Source organism: Hirundo rustica, chromosome 4 (genome assembly GCF_015227805.2).
Source record: "Hirundo rustica isolate bHirRus1 chromosome 4, bHirRus1.pri.v3, whole genome shotgun sequence".
Taxonomy (NCBI): Eukaryota; Metazoa; Chordata; class Aves; order Passeriformes; family Hirundinidae; genus Hirundo; species Hirundo rustica.
Window position 1 is genome coordinate 41719549 of NC_053453.1, and position 27628 is coordinate 41747176.

The following is a 27628-nucleotide window of genomic DNA, read 5'->3' on the forward strand; positions in this document are numbered from 1 at the left end:
TCTGAAAATAAAAAAAATGCACAAAAAATAGGCTTTAAATAATTTTTAAGGAAATAAGTGTCGTCTTCTTGATCTTAAAAAAGTCTTTCTTAATAGTATGCCTTCTGAGTTGATAAGCAGGTTCTGTGTTTTGCATGGACTTTCAATACTACTTGTGTCTCTTTTAAATGTAGGTTTTTAAGCTTTACTATTAGAATTAGATGTTCAAAATTGTAATATTATATTTTCCTTGTTAGGAGTATATTTTCAAGATATTTTGCTGCTTGTTCTTTTGACACATTTTAAAAGAACAAGTAAAATAAAACACCTTGTTTTTTTTTTTTTTTTCAGTAGGCAAAGAGAAAAATGAAAAAACCCACACATAGGATGCTAGTTTTTTTCCGTGTTCCACTCTAGAATCCTGTTACCCACTGTAGCGACTCCTGCTATAGCTTGATGGGCTTCCAGCTGATAGACTTCTGTTATACCTAGAGAGATTGTTCTGTCAAACCTAGAGCCAACTTGCTATTTATCCCATGTGCAGAAATTGATTATCGATGGTATTCTTCTGCTGGGTTGTTGAAGTTGCTTAGTCATTGCCAGAGACTTAATCTGGGATTTAATGACATTTTTGTTTATAAAATCCATTGGTTGGTAAGTGTCTATTTGCATTCTAACAGTGTGTGCTTTTCTCCCACTGCGTATTAAACCACTTCATAGGTTTGAATATTCCTTTATTGCCCTCTTATTAATGTAGGAAACATGAAATGTGCCATTACAGTTTTTTATGTTAGGTTGGTAGGATTGTGGTCTGTGCTCTTAGGAGCCATTTTATACTTGGTTTTTCTTAAACATGGCAGTACATTGTATAGAAGAGGAGAAGGAACTGTTAAGAAGAAAACTGCCTATCTGTCCATTCAAATAAGCAGAGCTTTAGAAAATTGCATTGTCAGGTCAGATTTACTTAATGTGATGAAGGGGATATAAATTATATCGTGAGCCTTAGCTGTTGGTACTCATTTTCATGTTACTCTGGAGGATGGACCAACTGTACAGCAGGTACAGCCTTTGTGTTCCCAGCTAGACTGGGGTGAGGCTTCCTTTCTCCTTGGGGCTCTGCATGCCTCCTGATCCATATGCTCAGGTGTAGTGCTGAACTGTGCTCGCCACCACTGCTGTGCCACGCATCTGAGACTGACCTGCTTCCTTGTAGTCTGTGTGGCAGTGGCAGAAACAAACTGGTTCCATTTTACACATCTGCAGTCTTCCTTTGGTTCCCTTTGAACTTAAACAAATTACTCTGTCATGTTGCTCTCTTCAGTTCCTTCTTTTATTTCTAAAAGATCTGTATTGGAACCAGATCCTTTTAGGATTTATTAGTTTTGAGAAGAGTGGAAGGATTACCTCACGTATCTTGGAAGACATGCTTTCATTTGTAGCCCCAGTAGAGACTTTATCTTTCTAGCAGTGGTTTAAAAGAGTTGCTTGTGATCTGTGATGATCCCTTATGCTTCTCTGAAGATGAGCCAATTACTTGCTCCACTTCTCATACTTGTGTACCTTTAAGTAAACAGTGTTGCCCTGCATTTTATGCAAGTTTGTTTCTGAACATTTCTCCGTTATTTCAAAATCATTTTGAATTCTGGTTCTGCCTTACAACACACTTGTGTGTTCAGTGAGCTCTCAGTGTTTTTGTCTAGCATGGAAAGTGCAGTGCTCTTCTTCCACTGCAAAACCTCTGGATGAGACAATACTTGTTAAATGAAATGTAGGTATGACGACCACCTGCCTACCTGTGTGATGGTAACAGTAGTTCTGGACAGCATCCCTGAGCAGTCTAGCAGTCCAGGAATGTCTTTTGGTCCCAATAGTTTAAAAATTTCCTGGGTAAAGTTCTTGCTGCTGTCGATAGATGGAGTTACTCTGGGTAGATATCCATAGTGTCACCGTTGTCACACAGCCTTTAGTTATGTGGACTTAGAGAAAGCCATTCCTTGCGCTGATCATGAAAACTGATTTATCAAGCTACTTTATTTTCATACTGAAATTGGCCAAATGCAGATTTGAGTATTACAAAGCAGGCATTGTTTATTGCAGTGCTGGGCATTTGGAGGATCCTTCCACTAATCAAGTACCCTGAGCATTGGGTAAACAGAATTCTTATTATATACACTAGTTGCATATCATTAGCTATCCCCAGTTGCTTGATGTGTATGTATTACTTTGTTTACATAGTCACAAACCTTATCAAAGTCCTTTTAGGGTTTTTTTGGCTGGTCTTTAGTGGTCTTCAGTGTCCAGTGTCCTTTTCAGGTGGCTGTTCCTAGACCTCCACTTTTGAATAAGTGTGATATTGTTTTGTTTTGTCAGCCTTCCAGAGCTGAGCTGGCATCCTGCTTGTGTTTTGCATGACTTCTGTTTTCCTAAGTTGCATCTTTTACCTACTTCTTCAAGATTTTTTTTTTGTTTTGTTTTCCTGTCTGTATCAAGCTGTTCCGCTCTTGTACTATCTCCAGTCATTCATGCAGTTTCTGATCTTAATGCAGTTGATCTTTTCCCCTGTTGTCCTTATAACTATTTTAAATTGTACAGATAATCTTTAGCTGTTTTGTGAATGCACTGACTTCCTTGGAAAAGAATTGTGTGGGGTCATAACACTAGAAGTAAATGCCATCAAATATGCACATTTGGTCCCATTATTGGACAAGATGTTGACAGAGTTCCAACTCTGAGGGAAAACACCTTCAGGTCAGTTGTTCAATCACCAGTAAAAATGAGTAAACGTCATTTAGTGGGTCATGCAAGTAGGAACAAACTGGGTAGGTGATCAGGCAGCCTCTGTCTCAGTACTGTGACTCAGCAGGTGTTGTAGCAAAAGCAAATTCCTGGTGGGGATATGTTTTGTAGTGTAGTTTGTCTCCAGCCTGGCTGATCTCTGCCTACTGTGGGAAGAAGATGCTGTTAGTCTGGTGATCTGGCAGCATTTTACTACTTTTGTAAGTCTCAGTTTTCAAGCCAACATATATTTAAGGAACTCTAATTTGGAAAAGAAATTCCTGTGAGTAATGCCTGATGACACATCTTCTTTCATTTCTGCATTTCCTGAGTACTAAGAATAATATTTTGTATGTGATGATTTTGATATCTGGACTGTCTTGATCACGTGCCATATTTAATGCTGCTTGTGAAATGGACAATGTGAGGTTAAAAGAGTAGTGTCTTTTGAAAGTGCTTTGGATACCACCTAGGTGATTACTGAGTTTTGGCAGTGGCTGCCCAATTAAGAAACCTGCTGCAGTGCCTTATTTAAGGGCAATGTAATGAAGTGAGGAATTAGAATTTTAATGCAAGGGAAATGTGCAATGTGGGTGGGTCAGGCAGATGGATTTTGGTAGTGTGATGAAAAAGGTTTCTACAGCCACAAAGACTAAAATTGCAGCAGTGGTTTTTGCCTGTTAGCAGGCAGGAGAGATGTTAAATCTGATCTAAATCAGTGCTCATTTTTTTTCCTCAGATGAAAATGGCTACTTATGAAAGGCTGGAGGATTTATGGCGGTGTCAAAACGTATGGCAGATGGGCTGCATTAGGACTCATGAGTATAGTAATCGAAATACTTTCTGCCGAGCATTACGGAGAATCTCTTCTGCTCCTGGGTTGCACAGAATGTACACAATCAGATCAGAGTAGCAGAGGCTTTCAGGAGGCTCAGAAGAACAGTTATGAGTGAAAGTGCTTGTCTGAGCGGAGTTCATTTTGAAAGCACTTCCTTTGCGGGCAAAAGTCTGCTGGGGAACTGGCTACATTATTCAATTTTATTAAATTGCTGGAATGATTTTCTTCCAAAGCCTTAAAGAAAGTAAAGCCAAAATGTGTGCTAAACCTTTCTAATTATCTGTGACTATATTAGCACAGAGGGATAAAAGCTATGCAAAAGTCATGAATGTTGAGAGAGGAAGAAAAAGGGAATCAGTTTCTTTCCCTTCTAGGTCAATGCTATCTGTGAGATTTGAAAAATAAAAACTAAAAGAAAAAGGCGTCCTACTTTAAATTGTTGTGTTAGATGTTTAAGTGTTAGGGACAGGTTCTTCTTGTCTCTAAACTGAGCCACCTCTAAAATTTGAAAATTCACAATGATATGTCAGTGTTATACAGGTTATTGCTAACAGAACTTAACATGTAGTTAATTTTTAAAAGTTGTATAGCTACTGGCTATTGAAAAGATCCATGTGTGAAATCTGGGGAAGAATGCAAACCATTTGTGTCTGAGGCAGCAACAGGAAATTTGCACTTCGCTCCTGTAGTCAGTTAACTGAGTTTAAGAATCTTCCGGAGCTCAGTCTCCAGTTGACTAGTGCCTTACGGCATGATAAATTGATATGCTGGGATGGTAAACCTACTCAGGTATTTCTGAGCTCTATGAGTAAATGCTTAGATACTTCATTTGAAAATAATGTAAAATGCTTAAAAACAGTAAAAAAAGTCTTGTTACAGCATGACACACAAACCTGTATATGGATAATCTGTATTCTTTGTAAAACCTACAAGTGTGAGGATACAGATATTACAGACCTTAAATGTAAAGCTTAAAAGAGAGGCTGCAAATAGTTACTCCAGCCGTAAAGATTGATTAGCTCTGAGCTACAGATTGTTAACATTTTTGGGATAGGAGCAACAGGCAAATTTCTAATTGTAAGTATTTGGTTAACATATGAGGAAGATCTGAAAATTTTTAGAAGGTTTCACTATTATCCATTAGGAATTGCATATCTGCTCTCATGTGCTTTTGTCAGAGAACTTTGCCATGTGAACTTTCTTGGCATTTAATTGAAAAGTGCAACAGTTAGGACTCCAGAAAAGTGAGATTTTCTTCCAGTTGTTAAGTATTAACAAAATAACAAATCAGCCTAATCAGTCCATGAAAGCTCACAGTTTTCGTCTCTTAATCAAGTTTCACTTCCTTAGTATTTGGGATGTCTTAATCTTTCATGTGGTACATAGCCTTCCAGAAAAAACTATTTCTAACTCAAATAAAAATGACCATCTTTCACTTCCCAGCTTCTTTCTGCCTTAGCAGCCCCTTCATAAGAGATTCATAAGAAGAATGTATGAAACAAACTGGTCACGTTTAACACTTGAGAGTTGTTTATATGTATGTTTGAAGGAAATGATTTTGAAAATTATTGAGCCAGAAGGGTGGGCAGAAAAAATTTCATGTAGAAAAATATGATGAGAATGAAAGGACAAGTTGAACCAGAGACATAAGGTTTTACTGTGAGGACATATATGCAAATCCATGAAATCAATAAACTTTTTATTCCAAATATAAACTTATTTGGGAGTTTCAGTGATAACCAGTTTACACATTTGCACCAGTTTATAACATTAAAAGCATTTAAAAAATTACTGCAGGCATGGATGAAATCATATGTGAAGTGAGTTGTGAAGTATTATCCAGCTTACAAATAAAAGTAAGTTGTTCTAATGGGCTTTCTGGGGAATGTAGTCATTGTGATGTGTAGATGACAGTTTTGATCAATATATTACCAAAACATTGTGGATTATCCAGGATGTAAAAAGCTAGTAAATCAAACTGATATTAATATGGCAAATTAAACCTGGACCCAGGCTTTGTTTTATGTATAAAAAGTGGCAGTGTTTTTTAGATGTTCACAATTCGAGTGAGTGTTGCCATTATAAATTCGTTTGTTCCCTACTAATGCCTCCATTAAATTCTGTAATGTAGCATAACTGAATTAATGAATCTGATATTTAATATTTTAAAATTCACAAGGAGGAACTCTATAGAAATGTGAAAAGGTATTAATTTCTTCCTGATATAAGATAAACTATAAATTATCATTACTAGACTGTGTCTTCTTAGTTGAACATCAGTAAACTGTAGAAAACTATTAGTAATTCACCTAAAATAGAGCAACACAATCATCTGTAATTCATTTCAAGGGTTGATCCCACCCACAAAGGAGAAAAATGAGGTTTTTTTTAGAAATAAGATTAAACATTCTACTGTGAGATTCTGCTTCTGAATAACTAAATAAACATTGAGTAATCATCCCAGGAATGTATAGCGTGAGATGGAAAAAACAAACCTAATAAAATGAAAAATGCTTGACAAGTAATTCTTTCTAGTAATGGGGAAAATATTATCAAAGCACTTATTCTGTAGTTGGAACTATTTGGCAAATAGTTTTTTTTCCTTACAAAAGGTATCTGAGAAATTGAAATATTAAAATACATATATTTTAGCTTCTACATAGAGAGTATTATGTAAGCCATCTTTCATGTAGAGTGCCCATGTAACTGAGAGCAGAACTTACCCAAGAAGCAGTTCCTGCTGGAAAATGTTCAGTTATTCCATAAATATGTGCAAATTCTTCAAGTTGCTAGCATGATGATATTGGTAGGTGGAGTCAGCTGCTTGCTTCCCATAATGTTATTTAGATTCATATGATGTGAAAGATTTTGGAGCGCTTATTATGGTGTGCTTGAAGAAAAAAAAAAAAAAAAAAGTATTTTTTGATTCTGAGATCACAGAATCATTAGGGTTGGAAGGGCCTCTGGAGATCATCCAGTTCAAATCCCCCTGCCAAGGCTGGCTCACCTAGAGCAGTCTGTACAGGAACAAATCCAGGTGAGTTTTGAATGTCTCCAGAGAACGAGAATTCACAACATCCCTGGGCAGCCTGTTCTCAATGTAAAGAAGCCCTTCCTCATACCGAAGTGAACTTAACACATAAGCTTTTTGTGTTTTATGGAAAATTAAGTGGGACTTTCAGTAGTTGGTAGATCTAAAGTTTCCAAGTGATCACTGTAGTTAATAGGTAGGAGCTAGGAGACCTAAATATGGAATCTGTCTCTTTTCCTCTCTTGCTTTCTTGAAAATTTTAATCAGTTCTCTAGTGAAATGCCTCAGGAGAGACTTTGATTAAGGAAAATGGAACTGGAACATCCTTTAGACTTTAAGTCTAGCTAAGCCAAACTGGCATTTTGAAACAGAGACGGGAGTTGGGAAGTTATGTAGGAACTAATGTAAGATTCCATAAATTCCTCTAAAATAAGAATTTCCAGAGCATTATACAACTAAATCTTAAGCAAGGATTGACAGCCCTAAAATATCTGAAGGCTTGAATCTGATGCATTCTTGATAAAAATTAAATGAATGAGCCAGTTCCTTTAGTCTGTAGTCAACAATGTACTCCAACATGGCGTGATCCAAATGTCAGAGATGGAGATCTATTCTGTTTGTTTCCATTACTGAAAAAAAAAATTCTCAGATATTTTCTTGGTTCTTCTTTGTATATGATTTACACAACTAAATAGCTAGTGTTGATTTATGCTATTTATTTTTTTTTCTTTTTTTTTTTTCAGAGAGAGAATTTGACCCTGTTCTTCAGCATTGGTTTATTGACCACCTGGGGAACTGCATTGCTGGGTGTTCGCTTATACTGGATGGGCAACAAGCCCCCAAGTTTTTCTAATTCTGATAATCCAGCAGCTGATTCAGACAGTTTTCTCACGCGTACCCTGACCTTCTTCTACTTGCCAACCAAGAACCTCTGGCTGTTGCTGTGCCCAGATACACTCAGCTTTGACTGGTCTATGGATGCTGTGCCTCTTCTTAAAGCAATCAGCGACTGGAGGAATCTACACACTGTGACCTTCTATGCAGGACTCATCCTCCTTGCCTACTTTAGCTTGAAGGGCTTCAGCAGTGAGAGAGAATGCAATGGGAGAATTGTAGTGAATGGCAAGCAAAATGCTAATGGGCATAGCTGCCACCCAGAGATGGAGTACAGGACACTGGAAGTGAAGTCAAGCTTTGCATCAAAAGAAGAGAACGGCCTAAAAAAGCATGAAATTCAGAAACTGCAGCTTCCTTCAACCGAGAACATTGTCATTCTGTCTCTCTCTTTGTTAATAGTGCCCTTCGTTCCTGCCACAAACCTGTTTTTCTATGTTGGCTTTGTAATAGCAGAGCGTGTGCTGTATGTTCCTAGTATGGGCTTCTGCCTGCTGGTTACAGTAGGTGTCAGGGCCCTTTATGTCAAAGCCCAAAAACGCTTTCTGAAGAACTTGGTTTTTTGTTCCACTGCTGCATTAATTGTTTTCTATGGACTCAAGACTGTTGTCAGGAATGGGGACTGGCAGAATGAGGAGATGCTGTATAGGTCAGGGATAAAAGTAAACCCTGCTAAAGGTAATTTTGGCTCTTTATGGTGAATGCATTACTTATTCCTGTCTGTCTTTGCCTTTGAATTGTCTGATTTTACTAGCTACATCTAAAAAGGATACTTTAAGAAATGTCATTTCAAGTTGCATTAGTAAAATGGGGAAAAGTAGGAATGTGTTTTGATTAGGTGTTCCCGGTTTAGCATTAACATGGAGAAAAGGAGACCGTAAGGTAAGGGGATACTTTCTTTTTCACCAGTATTGGTTCTGCATTTTGAAATTAAAGATGCATTATTAGTATTATAGAGACCACTCTGGTGTTTTTCCATTTGGAATCTGATATATAGTATGCTAATGAAGATTCTGCATTAGTTTACCAAATGTTCTGTTTTCTGTGATTAGAAAATAAAAGAAATAGTCAAGGACAGCATCAGGGAAGTGCTATTCCTTTATTTCATCTGATGCAAATAATGTCAATACTACATAATAAAAATGAGGAAATAAAATCATATAATTCAGCTGAGGAGATGACTGTAGTTCCCCCTGCCTACGAGGACTGTAAAGAGTTATTGTTAAATACTTACACCTTCCCATTCATGTGAAAAAATCAGCTATTTGTAACATTGCCCAGCCATATCTCAAAGGTTATGCTGTAATGTGATGTGACCATAGATAGTGTAAACATATCCAAACAGGCCGTAAACCTGCTAATTTAGGTATCAGTAACAATGTTTAGCTGTGGCTTTGTGGTTTCAAGCATGTATGGCAGAATCCAGCTTGGATGCTGAACTCCATGCTGCCTGGCTGTACTGCTCTTGGCAAACAAGCAAGTTTATCTGAGAATGGTCAAAATATCACCTGTGAGTGCAATGTGGACATTGACTAAGCCTTCCTTATTCACATTTCATCAGAAGTGAGAAGGAATTACTTGATTGCATTGCCTATCTGTGAAAGAAAAATTTGACAGCACTTGAATACTTGAGTTTTTTCAGTCCTCTGCTCAGAAACCCATTATATGATTCAAAGTCATTGCTGATAGAGTTGTGCATTTTGGTTAGACAGTTATATCATGCCATAGTCTAAAAGCTATGATAGTAAGAGGCAAATGCAGGTGATAGAGTTGTGCATTTTGGTTAGACAGTTATATCATGCCATAGTCTAAAAGCTGTGATAGTAAGAGGCAAATGCAGGTGGTTACTGTGAACTGATAGGGGGTGAAAAAGCATATTTGGCAGATAAAATGCCTAGCAAAGCAGCATTTTAGTAGTTTATCAGTCTGATTTTGTAACTCTTATTCATAAACTTTCTCACCCTAGGGAAATTGCTATACTTGTTGCAGCAGTAAGTGACTTTTTTTTTTTTTATTGTGAACAAGCACATCCCATTTGGTTTTGTGTTTTTTTTGGAAAAAAAAAACCAAAACAAAAACAAAAAGAAACAAAAAAATCAAACAAACAAACAAACAAAAAACCAAACAAACAAACAAAAAAACAACAACAACAAAAAAAAACAAACAAAAAAACCCCCAACAACTAGAACAGGAGAGCAAGAAATGAAGTAACTGAACAGCAAGCCAGGACACCAGAGTGGTTATATGAAGCTGAGAGACTTGCAAATTTAGTGGCAGTATAAAATTTGTGTCAAAACACTGGAATTCCTTGGAAAGAAAAGTGTGTATGAACTTGATTAGTTAATGCATATTCCATTTTTGTCCTTGGTGGAGAGCCGCAGACATTAACAGTTGTCTGCTTGCTATGAGGCAAATTTTGTGGTTAAAAAAATCCTATCCTAGTTTTTGCCCAATAGTAGGATTTGCTGCAGCATTTTCTGGAAATTAGACTACTGGGTATTATGCTTCCAGGATACAGGATAAGCTATTTTCATCATACACATCTCAGTAGGCAGAATTGTGTGTATATGATCTTCTGAGCTTCTTCTGAGCTGACATTAAGTGTCTTGTAAGATGTGTAAAAGCAAAGACAGTATGTCAATGCGATGGCATAGATGTGACTGGGGTGACTTAAATAAATCTACTTAAAATATCCTGTTAAACTTCTGAATATTTACTAGCCCAGACACATGGCAACAAGGCTGGGTATAAGAAACCCCTAGCTAATGTGACCTGTCACCCAACTCTATTCATTATTGTGAATATTTCTAAGATTAGCATAGTCAAAGCTGGGGATAATTTTATTTTCTATAGTCAGGCAAGCCTGACTGGACTAGACTGGTTGCCAATCCTGCCACAGCATTAGGAGATTAACAATTCAAACTACTCTTCAGTAATAAAAAGAGGTTGCCATAGGAAAAACAATTTTTTGTTTGTTTGCCTCTTTTTTCTAGTTTTATGAATGTTAGTGCTAAATAGCCTATTCAGAGAGTGGGACGATGGGCTGCTCAGTCAAATAGTAGACTGGAGAAGTGTTTTCCTTATTTTTAGGCTACTACGAAGAGGCTGTTTCCTCATTTTTCTGCTTTCCTTAACTCATAGCAAGTTTCTCCTTAATAGTATTTTCTTACTTCTGAAAATTGTGGAGTGGCAGGATCATTTCCCTGGTAGTTCTGCTTTTTCTCTCATCTCCTGCTAAGTGCTGCTTCTGAACAAGAGCTGCTTCTGTCATAATCTAAAAAGCAATGATGTATCCCTTGAAAAACTCACAGTGTGGAAACTGATAAAGAAATGGAAATCTGTGAAGACCAGCTTTACTAAAGCAAAAAGATGAGTGTTTTGTTCTGGATCCATCTGTATTCTCAGCTAGCAGGATGAATGCCACTGATGGCTGAATGCTGTGCAGCACTGAGCTGATGTGCTGTAATCATAAAGGCATTTACGAGGCAAGCTTTTAGCATGGGTGTATTTGTGTACTAATGTGGCTGAACTGCTTTGGAAATGGAGTTGTCTCATTTGGTAAGGGTTTATTATCAGGTCCTATGTGTTGTGATATGTTTAAGATCATAATCTCATCTGCTGCTGTGGGACTTGCAGGCAAACATATTCAGCAGCTTCTCCATCTTCAATCCTCAGCGAAGAAATGGGTGCTAATCACCTGACTGGTATTTTCTTCTCGTCTCTTCAGGGCTACCTTGCAGGCAGTGTTCTGCCACAGGTGAGAAAGCCTCTACTCCTGTAGGGAACCACAGCCTTTCTGCAGTTTGCATTTCTCCTGGCTGTTTTTGTCAATCACTGACAGCGTGGAAAAAATACTCAAAAGCATATGGCATGGATTATCTCTTAAAAAACCTGAAAATGCACCGTAGGAGAGTCAAATGAGAAGAAGGTGGTGAAGCTGCCTCCAAACTACCCTGTGTGTGCCAGCTTTCCTGGCTGCCTCACTGTGTGGAGGCAGCTGCCACCCCTTTGCTGAGGGAGACCTTGTGAGGACTTGGGGTGCCTTAGCTGCATCTTTACTAGTATTGTTCTGCTAGTTTGGTTATGACTAGTATTTCAAATAACTTTAAAGTGATTCAAGCAGTACCTTGTTGCAGTTTGTCAGCACTTGAGGGAGAAATATGCAAGACTGACTAATTTAGTTTATGGATTCTGAAGTGGGTGTATGGCATGTTTTGACCATAGGAAGGGAAAGACACAAGTGTTTCTCTGTTCTGCCTTCAACTTTATGAGCAGCTCAACTCATATGAAACCTCTCACATTATCTGAATGTTCTTTTATAGCAAAGGAAGGCTCTCAAAATGTAAAAACAAACAAAAAAGTTGAAAGTGGGTGGTAGCTGTCACATCTTTTGTGGTTAGACTGAGGGTCATTCTGTGGTGATGATTATCTTGTGTCTATATATAAAATTGTAATGACACATGAAATAATTGTGCTTATTATGCCTCATTAACTCCAGTTTTCCCTATGGTAGCAAAAATAAGATTCAAAAAGCATGATCTTCCTCTGGGCCATTTCCTACCTTGCAGCCCACATCTGAACATCAAAGATCATTATGCTGTATTTCCCATACCTGGTACAGATATTGATTAAAGAAGTAGAAAATAGAGAGGCTTAAACTGCTAGACTGCCACAGGGGTGGGTATTAGTTGCTTGGTCATATTTACTGATGAAATTTTAGTTGCCTGGTTCCATTACGTTTATAAGTAGGCTTTGAGGATCCTTCCAGGAAGGATCCTGCTACACAAAGTGGATGCTTAACTGAAAATTCAGCTAACAGTTCAGTGAGGAAAAGCAGCTACTATACTTTGTACTAAGCTAGGTAGAGAAGCCATATTTCCAACAAACAAAAAAGATGCAATACAAAATTATTTTCCATTATTATTCTTTTTATATCACTACTGATAACTGTAAACCAAAGGAGATTAAATATTTTGAGATACAGCATTCTTCAAATATGCTTATTATTAAGAGCTTATATTATACTGACAAGATCTTCTCTAATATCTTTGGAGCTTTCTGTAGCTATTGCTCTGACACAGCTTGTTGTTCCCTACACATTTTTTATACCTCCTAAATATAGCACTGTCTGTCTGAATAAATACCACATTGGGCGTTGAAAAAATAGTTTCAGCATTTGTGATTGCATTTCAGTGTTTTGGTGCATATATTCAGGTTTTTTATATGTAGCTTGTCAGTAAAACTCCAACTCATTTTTGGCCCAACAACCCAAAATACTGCTCTGTACAGTAATTACTTCTTTTTCCTTTGGCTCATTTAATGTCAATAATAATAAAATTAACTGTGTGATTAATATAACATTGCACTGAATAGAAAATGTGGGTTTGGGGAAAAAAGGCTTGAGAGAGAAAGTGATTTCAGTGCAAAGATTGTCATATAAAACCTGCTGATAAGTGTGCCTAAGAGTTTTGCATATTATCACTGTTAAGAAATGCCAGTGATATGAACATACCATCTGGAGTTAGGTATTCATGAGATAGTTTTAATTTTGCTAATGAACTCTTCTTTAGTTTTTCAACAGACAACTTTAATCTTAATTTTTCTCTCTGGAATGGAACTCATATTACCTATTACCATAAGATACTAATTTTTTAAAAATTTATTTTGATGATTCATGGTTGTTTTAAAGCCTCTCTGTATTTATGGCAGTATAAAATCCCTCCTAAGCCAATTGATAAATATATATCAGAATATATAGTCATTATGGTGATTCTTGACATTCTTTTTAGGCAATGTTTTTAGAAATTGTCAGAGAAACATAATAACAAGTAATCATCCATTTTACCAATATCTTTGCCAAAACTTTCTGATACTTAGTCTTTTTTGACTAAATGTTGCATGGATATTTTCCTTGACTTCTATAATAATTTTCAGCTTTAGCTTTTTTAAGAAGAAATTACTTTAAGATATATCATCTTTCAATGGTGTAAAATGTTTCCAGCCACCAGTAAGAACCTTTGTAACAGCTGGTGTATGGCAGAAGCAATGATCTTATTTAGGTAACAAAATCATAGCTTAGAATTATGTGTTAATGTTATCTGGCCATATAAGTTATATATTAATTTTGCAGGATATACCAAGATAAATTTAGTGTCTGTTTTGTTTGTTTGTCTGTTAACAGAATCGTCAGAGTTTGAAGGATGAATGATCTACAGGATTCTTCAAAGTTCTTAAAATAAATTTTATATCCGCCACTCTTAAAATCTTGTTGTGGTTTAGGAATACTGCTACCCAAATCAGTGTCCCCACCCAGGCTCTCCCAAATGCCCTCTTTCTCCCCTGACTGGAGGAGAGAGATCTTGCAAGTCATGGAAGAATAACCTTCCAGTCTGGGTATGCCTGCCAGGGTAGCTGGGACTACAGGCATCAGCTTGCCTGGCTCCTGTAAAAAAACTTAACTCTGTCCTGGCTAGAACTAGGACACAACTTTAAAACAGTTAGCTCAAATGAGCCACATAGAAGTGTTTGAAAGTTAAATAAAAAGTCTACTCCCTGAAAACAGTGTGGGGCTCTCTAACTGGATGGTAGTGCTGCTCTGGATGATTTAACAGTGTAGAAGGAATGGTAATTTGTAAGTTGTTTGGGAAACAGCCATAGTTATTTAGGGCATTTGAGCCTGCCACAGGCAGCCCATCCTCAGCAAAACAGTCTGGTTATGCTAAATATGGTAGAGAGCTGAAGGAAAGTGGTTTACAGTTAAGTTCAAACTCTGAATTTATTCTGCAGTAAGAGTTTTCTTCCAGTTCTTTAGAAGTACTGTAATTTCCTCTGAAACAAGTCAGTGTGGGATGTGCGTCTTCTTCAGCAGGATATGCAAAAGCCTGGTATTCTTCCTTTATATATGTGTAGATCTCTGGAAACAAAGATTTTTTTTTCCCTGTGGAGTGTAGTACAACAGTATCTCTAATATGGGGATCTTAAACTGTAGGGGGATAGGAAAGAAGCTATTATTAACTAATAGTTAGGCTTTTTTAAAGGAACAAACATGAGACATTGAGACATGAGCCAGTCAGACTATTACATCTTCCCACCTTCCCTGAGCTGCTCTGCAAAATCATTCATGAAACTCATCTAAAAACTATAGTGTAGGAAAAAAAAAAAACAAAACAAAAAAAACCAAACAGGCTGAGTCAAGGAGGAATCAGCTTTGGCAAGATGAATTTTTGTAGCATATCAAGCGAAATAGCAGAAATAGGTTTATGTTGGTTTTGTTTGTTGTTTGTTTGTTTACCAGAAAATTATAGATTTTATTTTCTAGTTTGGTTAAAAGAGTGACCTTTGGTCTATATTTGTGTGTTCTGCAGAATTAGCCTGAGTTTTTTGGTTTTTTTTTTTTTTTTCCCCCAAAGGAACAGAGTTACTTTTAATTATAGGAAAATGAGATTTTCTGCATTGGTTCTCAAACTGAGTATGTTTAAGTGCATTAGATAATCATCTAATTGGTTTGGTTTTTTCCCTTTTTTTTTCAAAATATGATAACTTGGAAAAATTCCTTTTAATTTAAAATTTTTGCAGGGGATTACATGTCATCATTTTCCTACCTTTCAAATACCCCTCCTTTGGAATTTGATGGAATTTGGAATGGGGATTTTATTATTTAAGCCTGAACTGTCATCATTGACAATCTTCATGCATCCAAAAAGTAAATTATGGCTGATGCATTTACAGTATGCTCAAGAGGCTTGCATATAGTTTTGTTTTAAATTGCAGAAAAGATCATGAAATGATAATAGATCAATGCCATTTCCTTCCCTTTCCTTAGGTGCTCTAGCACACTGAACTTTTCTTTGAGGTCTTAAAATACAGAAGGTATTTTAAATATGGACCATTAAAAATGCTAGCTAATAGTTGTAGTGTCTTTAATTAGTTTCACTGATAAATGAAGGAGGTAATTTTATGACCTGCCTTCCTTCCTGCCACTTTTATTTCCATACCAGTGGGGATACGTATCAGCTGACAAAGCTTCACAGGCTCTTGTCTTGGCTTTCTAAGTTATTTTAAAGCAAAACAAACAAATCCAGGCAACTTGAAGTGTTATGAAAAGCCTGCTACCTGGATATGAAGTAATTTGTGTTTGCCAAGTCATTTGAGCACATCTGAAGATTCTCTTGGTTTGACAAAGCCATATGCTGATTTTCTTCTCATAGTGGCTCCTCTGGGATGTTTCCAGGACGCTTCCTTCTGGAAGGAAGCCCGCAATGATCTATCTACTCCTAGCTTGGAGGATCAGGGCTGACATTTCAGTGCACTCTGCCATTGCTGCAAGAGGCTGGCTTGGGAAATAAGTGACAATTTTGAATGTATCATAGATACTTTTCTTAGAAGGCTACTCTTAAGAAGGTTACGTAATTTGACAAAATTACTACATGGTCACCTCTTTGCCTGAGTCACTATAAGGCTTTGAAGAGTTCCTCAGGGTTCATCCTGAGATGACTGGGGTGCCCAGATATGTCCTCTTATTCCATTTGTATTTTTCTGCTCCTTTTTCCTCCTTTCATTTTTTTGCATGATTTATATCCATTACCTCTATAAAATAGTTTCTCCTATAATGAGAATTTCAGGTCAGCCCTGTTCACAGCTCTGTTCCTGACCATTGTGAAGTTTCATGGAATGGGAACTGCGTGGCAGTAATGTCTTATGGTCTTGGAATGTACACTTAGCTAACAAAGCTGTGTAAAGGTGTGGTTGGGCTCTGCTGTGAACAGAACAGTGAGTAGATTAGATGTTAAAGGTACTGTGGTCATTCTTTTCTCATTGTTTTCCCTAACTTGGGTCAGTTTAGTTGTCTGATTGACACCATGCTCTTCACAAAAATCATTTTAGCTTGAGGGAAGCTGTGGCAGAACTTGATTAGCTGTAGGGTTGGGAGGTAATGGTGAAGCCAAAGAACACTAGCAGCTGCTTAGTCTCATCTCTCAGGTTCATTGAGTTGTCAGAGTCACTCTGCTATCCTTTGAGGAGGACAAGTTAATTTTCTGTAACATAGGGGGTGAAGGGGGTATATCAGCAGTGGAACAGTGATGAACATGCATTCACATTCATTTGCATGAGGATTTCAGAGTTGAGAAACCAAACCGAAGCACTGCCTGCCAAATGTGAGTTGGTTAGTAGTACCCATGCGGACATGTTGCTGGATAGCTTTCAAAGCAGTGCATAGTTTTCAATTCTGTTTTTCTTTCACCTGCTGTTATTACAAAAGCCCTGCAATTGATCAACAAATGAACTGTTTAACAAATTATCTAAATAACAGCCTTAATAAATACAAGAATATGTGAAAGTTAAGAGGTGGTAGATCTCTAACACAGTCTGTCTCAAAATGACCACATACCCACTGATATTTAAAAAAAAATAAATGTGCAAACTAGGTTAAACACATAAATTATGGTTATGTAGAAGCCTTTGGAAAACAAGAAATTGGACGATTTTGTCATTGAGTTAGCAATAGGAGGTAACTTGATTAAAATGTTCTATTAACAGGTGAAAATTTAGAGGAAAATTATTGCAAATTATATGCATGAATTTATTGCATATTTTGAAAAAAAACCCAAACCTATTGCTTTGAAATAATAGGAAAAATAGGAATACCTTATACAAACCATTGTACAGAGATTATGCAAAAACTGTCCCACTTTGAAAGTAGCTACCTGTAGCATTTAGATAATTTTTCCATTCTCATACCACTTAATAAACATGATCTAGTTGATCTTCTGGCTGTCTTTGTGAGTGATGGTGTCTGTCTTTGTGAGTGATGGTGTCTCTGTATTGTAGAAAAACTGTTTTAGCTGTTCAACTCTTTTCATTATGTTTTTATGAATGTGCAGTGGAGGTTTCAGAGGTTTTCTTGGGGAAGCCTGTCATTCCTCTGTTGGTGAAACCCTTTCCCCCTTGAAGAAAAAAGTGAAGACTTTTCTTTCTGGACCAGCATCACTTCATCCTTAAACACTATTGAAGGAAAAAAATAGACATTCTAGTTGTCATGCGTTCATTTCTTTTTCATAGAAAAGTCAGAAGAAATGTGGAAGGATTTTAAAGAGAGGGAATGCAATCTGTAACTGCTGTTTCTAATTTTACAAGCTAAAAAATAATAAATAATACACAAATATCTGCAGAGCTCCATAGAGGTTTTCTTGGCTTGATGTGCATTTTTCTCTGAACTAAGGGTTCTAGTTTAGAACTGCTGACAAGTTGATTACAAATTACTGAGCTCTTCCCTAAATACTTCAGTCTTTGCTCAAGTAGTTTGTTTTACTCAAATAATAACCCACTTCATGCTCTTTAATGCATTCATCAATTTGTGGATTAATTTGTGTGAGTTAATCTGATAGCATAAGGTGAGAACAATATTACCAAACTTCAGTAATTTCATGTGAATAATGAATGTTACGTATCAATTTTTTTTTAAGTCTTGCATTTTGTTTCATTGGTTTTCAAGTATGTTTTCATAACAAACAAGGAAAGGCAGCATTTACCTTTTCTTTGACATGTTATTTTTAAATGTTTGCCAGGATCTATTTGGGTGATTTAATAGGAAATTCTAGTTGGTTTTTTTCCTCTTTGATTTTCAGCTGAAGTGTTTGGATAACAGATATATTAATAGAATGGCAGTTTCCAAGTAGATTTTATTATTACCTAATTTTTCATGGATTATATAGGGGTGCCAGGTAGGAATCAGAATTTAATTCTTTGGGTTATCTTTGTTAATGGTTTGCAATGGGTTTTTTGGTTTTTGTTTGTTTGTTTGTTTGTTTTTTGTTTTGTTGTTGTTGTTGTTGTTTGGGGTGTTTTTTTAATTTAAAGCAAACTTTTGAAACAAGAAATCAACATACATGGTTTTAACCCATTTGGCTGCTCTTCTGTGACACTTTGTTGCTTTATTATCTTTATTTCACTGAGTAGCATAGCATGATCATAATCAGTAGAAAGGGAGCATTTTATTTATATGAAGATGTTTGTACACATTCATTTCTATTTCTCACTTGTTTTCATAGTTCAGTTGCAAGCTGGAAATTTACTAGTTTTCTTTATAAAATGTGTTTCTTAAATTCAGGCAGATTAGATTAGACAATGTTGTTCTTGTTTTGCTGTTGCTTGTCTGTAGGTATTAACTCTTGTAAGAAAAACACAGACTTATAACATCTGTTAGACTGGAAAGACAGATGAGAAGATGAGCTGAATCATCCTTTTATGCATCCTTTCATTTACTGACCTTCAGAATGGTTCGGAGTAAATAACTATATGGCAGGAAATTGTTATCAATAGCTCGAGTGGTCATTTGATGTAATGCTCTGTTATAGGAGATTAGAGTGAAAACAAAAGTCCCTATAGATTATATGGAATATGCAGTTAAGGGAAACTGGATGCTCATTTACTGCAGAGGCAAAGCAAGGTTACATTTTCACAAATTAAAAACATCATATATTATAAGTCTGTGTTTTTCTTACAAGAGTTAATACCTACAGACTGGCTAGTCACTTTCACTGGTGTTCCATTGGTGTTCATTCCAAAGTGTTTTCTCTGTGGAAAAAGGGAAGAATAGCAGTAATGGGGAAATTTCAGAATTCTGCACATATGTAAGCCAAGTGTAAAAGTTGAGTGACCCTGGGAATAGTTTTAGCAGCTGTATTTCAAAATGAAGGAACATTTTGTGACTTTTAAAAAATGTATTGATAAATATATCTTGATAAATTATTTCTCATTAAATACTAGGCTAAAGTTAATTGACTTACTGAAGTAATACTTTCTTTTCTTGTGGAAATATTGCATGTATTTTCTTTCTTTGATTTACAGAGTATGTTGTTTTCAGTTGAATGACATGGTTTTTATGAAACCATTCTAAATGGATTTATTATTTTTTTCCCCATCAATGACTAGTTTATTCTGTTCAGAGGAAGTTCTGTGTTTGCTGCTGTTTCCATCCCTGTGGTAGGATGCAACAACCCACAGCAGATTGAAAGTGATGCAGTTTCTGAGGAAAAAAAATGCCTATCTCAATTATCAGCCTCCATAGCAGTGTTATATTAAAACTACCATGAAATTTTGCATTAGTCAGAACTGATGCAAATTCTTGAAAAAAAACGGGCTCGACTGAAATATTGGAGTTAGTTGCTACTTAAGCTAATGTTTAAGTGCGTCTGGGGGGAGGAATATTCTGACATATATTGTGTTTGGTGGAAAGGACATGCATTATCTTTCCATTGCTTTCTTTCCTTTAAAAAAGTGAGAAAGTAGAACGTTTTTATGGAACAACTTTGCATTTATAGGCATAGTGTGGGGTTTTTTTCATGTTCACACACGCTGTAATTGTGTGCCAGTTAAATTAGCTTCCTAAATTCTGAGTAGCAGAGGTTGTGTTTTCATAAAATGTTAGTTCCAATTCCTTTTTTAAGTAACTTTTGTGCCACTCAACAAAACTGCAAAGGGAACACATGGAGCTTTAAGTAATTTTTTTACCTAAAGTCCTTTATAGATGGGCTATAAAAGCACATTGTGTAACATAATAAATTGTATGGAAAGGGACCGAATGTTTTTCTAGTAGGAAAAAAAAAAGCATTTTCGTGATCTGTGTAGTATGTGTATATATATCCATATGGCATATTTTTAATCCTAGTTACTTACTTAATTGTTCTTTCAGTTCCTGTGTCATATGTCAAATTTTAATACTTCAGTGAGGACTATGTCTACTGTGGAAAATTCTCTTGCTGTTTAAAGTCAATTGGCATTAAAAAAAAAAAAGTTAAAACTATAAAGAAGCGTCTGTTCCACATTTGACCCTGGAGATTTTTATTAAAAGGTGTTACAAAATGAAATGGTCCTTTCCTTTTGTTACAATAATTTCTAGAGACATATTTTTGTAAAAAACTTCCTTTTCCCACCTGAAAGCTTTATGTGTGCAGAGTGCATGTAAATCACCTCTATGAAATGTGAGTCTCAAAGTAAGATGCAGAGAACCAGAGGGCTGGGAGAAAAAAAAATAATCAGCCTCCCCTCCTGTTCCATAAAAATAGTTTCTTTGTGGGCTTTGTCTCCCTGAGAAACTTCCTGATACTTGCATACTCTGTCATGTGTAATTGGATTGTAGCTCTTTCTGAAGACTGTTTTCTCCTCTTGACAGCATGGGGTAACCTTGGAAATGTTCTCAAGAGCCAGAGCAAGATTTCTGAAGCTGAAAGCGCCTATAGAAATGCCTTGTATTACCGCAGCAACATGGCTGATATGCTTTATAATTTGTAAGTATGTGTGGCTTTCCTGGGATTGAATTGTCTATGAAACCTGTTGTGAATAGAGCTACTGGTTTACTTGCTGGAAACGGAGATGATGTTATTTGTTGCTTTGTAATAGTCACTTCATTAACTGTGCTCCTTAAACGATGGGGTGGACAGGATTTTTTTCTTGGTCATCATTATTGTATATTCATGTAATTGGTATGGACAAGGTAAACTTACTAATCTGTTTGCTTCAAAACAAGAAAAAACCCCTGCTAAACTAAGCAAAGTAGCAATAGATGAGCTGTGAGCTGGAGCCCTCCATCTGTTTGAGACTCAATTAAATTGTGAGATGTCATTTAGACTTCTCTTTTAAGTCTGAATAACACTTGGTGAGCAGAGTGGTTGTAACCACTTCCGAGCATAGGCCAGTACCCTTCCATTAGCTCCAGAGGTCTGGAATGTTAAAACAGCAAATTACTTTTCTCCTGTGACTGACTTCAGAGCAGCATAGGTTAAATAAAGTTTAATTATTTGAACCCTGTTGTAGGTGAGTAAGAGGATAAATAGCATGAGCATCAAAGTAACTATTCGTCATGGGAAAAGATTTCCCATCTCATTAATGCACCGAATCATGAAGACAGAAGCAAGCATTGTGCCAAGCTTTGCACTGAGGTGGGTTGGTGCTGTGTGTCCCATGAGGGAGGGACTGATTCCTGGCCTGTCCCAGCTGGGCATCGTGCCTGTGCCCCACTCAGCACTGCTTGTCCTGTTGGCCCTGGCCCTTCTTCCCCCTCATGCCATGACCCAGCCAGCACAAGCCCTCAGAGTGGGGTTCTGCTGCATGACAAGTTGGTCATCTCCCCCAGCCGTAACCTTTTGTCTTGTGATGTGTGTGGAGGACAGAATCCAAGTGACTGCCATTCGATAGGTACCCATTTGAGAATAATATCCTGCATGCAGCAGAAAAGTGTGACTGTAAGATAAAATGTGCAAAAACTGCATTCAAATAGTAAGCCTCTTCACATCAATCAGTCAATCAAAAAATAATGTTCCGCCTATAAGTCCAGTTTAAAATGAGTGCTTATAATACATGAAAATTAAGTTTACCATAGTAGTATCTTTTACTAATTTTTTCCTTGTTTAAAAAGGAAGAAGTTGACCATTTCATTAATTTGCTTTTCAGTTAAGCAAATGAATTGAATTAACGAGACTCAAAATAATTTAATGATAGAATTCCCATTCCAAAATGAAATGCGTATTCCATAATGTGTGTATTTTTACTAATCATTAAGTTGCACACATACATGTATTCACAGAATTTCCCTCGCTGTTAGGCAGTGAGGAGTATGAAAAACATATTTTTAAGAGGAGTCTTCTGCTCACATTTAAAAAATAACCTCTGAACCCAGCAGAAGATTATATGAAATAAAGTGACAAGATTGATACATGTATATTTCCTATATGCTATCATTTTGCAGGTGAAAATTATAATGGTTAATTTTTTATATGCCTGTACAGTACTTTTTGTCTCTTACTGTGTTGTAGAGAGAAGCTGAAGTTAATACCAGGGTAAGAAGAGGAAAGGGGGTTGGATGATAAAGACAGACACAAAAGAAATCAGATTTCAGTCTTTTTGCTGTTCTCAGAATAAGCTGCTAGACTTCCAGTTTTCCATTGATACACAAAATATATGTCTATAAACCTTCATCTCTGTTGAACAAAAAAGTTTTTGAAATTCTACTGAATTTGTATGAAAGGATTTTAACTAAAATGCTGGTTGGAATATGGAATATATAGGGCATAAGAAGTAAAGTTTAATTCTTTGCCTTTCTACTGCTACATTGAATAAAATAGAATCCCTTATTTTTTAAAGAAGCTTTACAAAACCTCCAGTTATGCAACTGTAGTTGAAAAAGCTTGCATAATTTTTTCTTTTTGTAGGCTTTTTCAGTGTTGGATGCTTCAATATCCAGCATGAAAAATAGATGGTAAATGAGGTTCCTTTGCTATTACACAAGTGAATCAATTCTTTTAACTACAAATCCTCAAGAATTCCTTTGCAAATTAAACCCATCCTTGGCATGTAGTTCTGTGGGAGCCTTTTACAAAAATCTTCTGTCTTGGTTTTGAAAGACAGTTGTCTGCCAGGGAAAGCTAGACCTTCCCTTGGAATGGAGAATGTAAACCCCCTTCCCCCCAAATTATTATAATTTTGCAGTTAGGGGCTTTCAGGCAAAGATATGGGAATAGGAGAAACAGTTCTTTACTAGGAATATTAAAAACAAAGAAAATACAACTGTAGGAGTACAAAAAAACAAGCAAGGTAGCAAACAAAGATCCTGGAAAATACCCTGACAGAGTCAGGGATATGACCTGGCACCCTGGTTGACAGGGTGTTCGCAGCAGTCCAGATAAGTCCTCCTGGAATAACAGATGTGGTTCTGTGGAGTAGAGATGGTCCTGTGGAAAGTTCAGTGGTGATGAGATGGGTCAGGTCTTCCTCTGGGAATCCAGTGGAAAAACAGGATACCTTGTGTCCTTCAGGCCCAGTTTTTATCTAGCTAGGAACAGCTGGCTCCTCCTACACTGTGTGGTGGAACATCTCACAATGGGATGATGGAATGTGTCATGTCATTGGTAGGCCCTAATGGCCTCTTATCAGAAGATGTCCCCCTGGAGGTTGGAGGGGTGGTGAAAGAGATAAGAAACACTGTCCCACCTGGTTTTAATGGCTGGGCCGTTATCAGAAGGCATCCACTCCCTCCCCCTTGCAGTTATAAGAGAAGGATAAAACATCTCCAAAATAAACAGCTTTCAACAGATGAAAGAAAATACATATTTTTAGGTTATCTAAGCCACTCTGTAATGGAAAACTGTGTTTTATATGTGCTTACAGGAGACCAGTCAGTTTTGCTGTTTCTGGTTTTCAGTATGTGCCTTTGAAACTAAAACAATCACTCCATAGAACTCCAGGGGAAAAAAAGTATCTTTACAGTTATTTAGAAGCATCTATGCCTCAATATTTGATGCAAATTAATTGGCATGTGCAGCTTAGTGTTCACTCACAGCAGTAAAAAGTCCAAGTGCTTTCTGCTCAAGAACGAATTATTAAGGTTTAACTCACAATTTTAATGGATAACAATCAAAGAGAGAAAATACATAAACAGAAGTGCTTGATCTCTTTCCTTCTTTTTCAATAAATTGAAATGTGAGGTTAGCTTAGAAGTTGACAACATCCAAAGAATTTAACAGACTAGATGAATGGCTGAATTCAGTGCTGTATTTTTGGTTTTTGACTTATAACTTATGGCCCTGAGTTACAGCTGCTTTTGCCATTTAAAAAAAAAAATTAAAATGCATTAATACATAACTACATAAATCTACATTTGAAGGCTTGCCTGATTATGAACATTTTATATTTGTGTTCTCAAAGCTAGGTAGCCCTGCTGATTTCAACTATATTTCATAGAGAAGTAAATCAGTGTAAAATGACCTATTTTTATCTGCCTTTTTTTGAGTGAGAAAACCATGTATTTTGATACTGTGAAGTATTAGGGACAAGGACAGAACTGTAGAGAAATTATAGTTTATCCTTTCAAACAAGGCAATGTTCAGTAGATTAAAATCAAACTATTTTAGTTTACTTTTGCTTTTCAGCCTTTGTTACCTTAATGATTATAAAGCTTGTGACTTTTTTGTATTGTTTCAAATTGCTTATAATTAGTGTTTCAAGTAATTTTTTTTATCAGTTAAAAGACAGTTTTGCATATATTATTTCGCTTGTGTTTAGGCCTGCCTCTGCTTAGAGTATTCTTTTGTCATCCACATTAGTATTCTATATTACCTTGAGTTTCTCATGTTCTCAATCTGACATAGATATTGAATATTCCTTTAAAATTATACTAATTGCTTGAAATGTTGTAATTTTGGAGCATGCAGTGTCCTGTAAAAGATTATTTTCTAGCAATCAGCCATCCCCTTTCTTCTTTCCTGAATTATCTCATTTTGCCTGTACTGGTATAGGACTCTGCGTACAGGTTTGTTATTCAAATAATTTATTTTCTTTCAATAAAGTTGGATTATGAATTTCCATAAACTTTACATTGGAAAACTTAGGGTATTATATTAATAAATGTGGAATATTTTTAATGTTTCTGTTAGAAATTTCAGCCACTATTGAAGACTTTCTATCCTAGATAGAAATATTTTAATTTCTATCCTAGGATTGAAATATTTTACAACCAAAGTTTAACTCTGCATCCTTAGGTAAAAATCAATGTAAGCAAAATTCTTCCTTGTCTGTTGTTGTTAGAGAATATGTTGGAAATTGTGTTCCCTGCCTTTTAAGGATGCTGGCATGAAATGCTCCTTATCAGAGATAAAAATTCTAAAAGCAGGCTGACTTACAAACCTGTGCTGTACCGTCGGTGAACCTTCCCCAGACAGAGTTCCTGCAGCATCTACCTAGTAGGAAACAGGTCAAGGTTATGGTTCCTCTTCCTTGGTAGCCCAGAAGTTTTTATCATTCAGGATGTTGAGGTAAAAAGCAAAGAGGATGTGTCATCTGGTGTCTAAGTACTTGGTTATTGTTTTTCTCAGTTGTAAATGCAAACTTGTTGCAAACCTGTCTGGCCAGCTAGTTCTTCCTCTGTCAAAGATGGCAGCTAAAATTTGTGTCTTGCTGTAACCAAAGATGTCTTGATAAAATCTTGCTGTGTTGTCAGACTGGCTCTTGAGGTAGCACTCAAAGGTCACTTAGGTGACTTGTGATTTCCTGCAGTGGAAAACTCTGCTCTGGGACACTTTGTAGGGCCTACATGAAGTACAGATATTTTTCAAAGTCATATTAGAAGTGAAAGGCATTCAGTGACCTAGCTATTCAATTACATGTCTCAGTATTTGAAATTGTGGGCACTTATAGTCCTTACATAAACTTCCACCATTTTATAAAATTAGGAAAATAATGGTTTGCGTCTGCCATTTAGTTTCAAGAAAGACCCCTCTTGTAGGAAGTTCTGTCCAGGTCTTTATCTATATTGACTGTTGGGTCACATGAGAGGGAATAGGCATCTGGTTTGAGGGCTGCAGACATAGCCCAGGACTGTCCATTGTCCAGTGGAGTGAGAAAGAGTTGAAACAGTTGTGCTATTCCTCATCCTCATAGCAACCCTCCCTCTGTCAAGGAAACAGGGGTTCTACAAGTTGATGTAGTTCTGAAAAAGTAGTATTCCCAACCAAACTATACCAGTAACAGAAAAAAAAAAAAAAAAAAAAAAAAAAAAAAAGGACTATATTTGCTGACCAATTTACTTGCATTTGGGAAGCTCTTCTCCAGATCTGAGAGAACATAACAGTTTTACTGTGCTGTCTTGAAAGACTAGAGGTTGTTTTGGGGGTGATGGTTTAGTTTTGATTTTGGGGTTTTTACTACTGGAGTGATAGGTTACTTAGTGAGTTCTGCAAAGGAAATGGTTATTCTCTATATGTTTGGGTTCTTATTGATTAAAAAAGTATGTTTTGTGGTAGCATCCATACCTACCTTTCTACCCCCTAGTCTTGCAAAAGACAGCAAAAGGGTTGCCTTAGGCAAAGCACATCTGCTCTTGCTGTGTGACTGGAGACACATCTGTGTGGGGAATAAAAGAGGATTTTCTTCCATTCTTTCTTTGTTTCCCAGTGCAGCATTTAGGTAGATATAGTCCTTTGTGATAATCCCACCTGAAATCAATGGGATAAATGTAGCTTGAGGCCCAGAAGAACCACTGTAGTGGTAAAGTAATAGCTAACAGCCCTGTATTAGTTGTTATAAACCAGTAAGCAAAATCGATTAAACTATTTCAATGTTGTACCTGGGTTGAAAATGTTATAAATATTTCACTAACACACATTTACTTTGACAGTTACAATTCCTGTATCGTACTTGGCCAATTTATGCCAGTTTTAGTCACTGAGGAGTTTGCTTTGTAAGCAGACCAGCTGACTAGAATGGAACTACCAACAGGAAGAAATTATTATGAAACTTTAGAAAGACCATAGACCATCTACTGCTTATTTATGTTCTGTGACTGCCTTCTGGTCTCTGGAAACATTTTTGTGCCATTAGTACTTAGTGACTTTCTGTCAAAACCAAAGCAGAGGAGGAAGACAGGAAGATTTTTCATTGTTGGTGAAGCAAGATAGGTTAAAGTTGGCAGCTTAAAGAGCTCAGGAAGGTTGTAAACATCTTGTTTGCGAGGAAGTGTTTTCCTGCATGAACTAAATGAGGAATTCTATGTACAGAAATGATGTGCAGCATTTCTGGATAGTCAAAACTTACTTCTCTTTTTTTTTTTTTTCTTTTTTTTTCCTATTTAAAAAACAGGATTCTGAGCCACTTCCTAAAAGTCACTTGGAGAAGCTTGCTACTCCTGCAAGCAGTCAGCACATATCCTCCGTTTCATAAATTATTGTAAAAGTAGCTAGAAGTAATGCAGGCAAAAAAAAGAAAAAAAAAAAGAAAAGAAAAGAAATCCTGTTGTAAGGCTCCAGAATCTTGTTACTTACGATAGTTAGAACTCGTCTACTAATTAATCCTAAATTAATTCATGGACAGCTTATAACTGTCCACTGTGTGTCCTATGGTTTAAGTAGCTTTTTCTTTTCCAAGTAATTTTATCTTCATGTATTTCACAGAATCAAAGAATGTTTAATATTGGAAGGGACCACAGTAGGTCATCTGACGCAACCTCCCTGCTCAAACAGGGTCATTCCATAGCACATGGCACAGGATTGTGTCTGTATGATTTCTGACTAACTCCAGTGAGGGAGACTCTACAACCTTTCTGGACAATCTGTTTCAGTGTGTGG

The 27628-nt window shown here is 36.6% G+C and overlaps 1 protein-coding gene across 4 annotated transcripts in view; it reads left to right on the top strand.

Annotated features, from left to right (window-relative positions):
* The window catches only part of TMTC2 (transmembrane O-mannosyltransferase targeting cadherins 2), a 324464-nt gene that overhangs the window by 200695 nt on the left and 96141 nt on the right, over positions 1 to 27628 (top strand). For all 4 annotated transcript variants that reach the window (XM_040062636.2, XM_040062634.2, XM_040062637.1 and 1 more), the window contains 2 exons: positions 7367 to 8195; positions 20689 to 20803. In XM_040062636.2, the coding sequence (XP_039918570.1) occupies positions 7367 to 8195; positions 20689 to 20803 (944 nt within the window). The remainder of the gene's footprint in view (positions 1 to 7366; positions 8196 to 20688; positions 20804 to 27628) is intronic.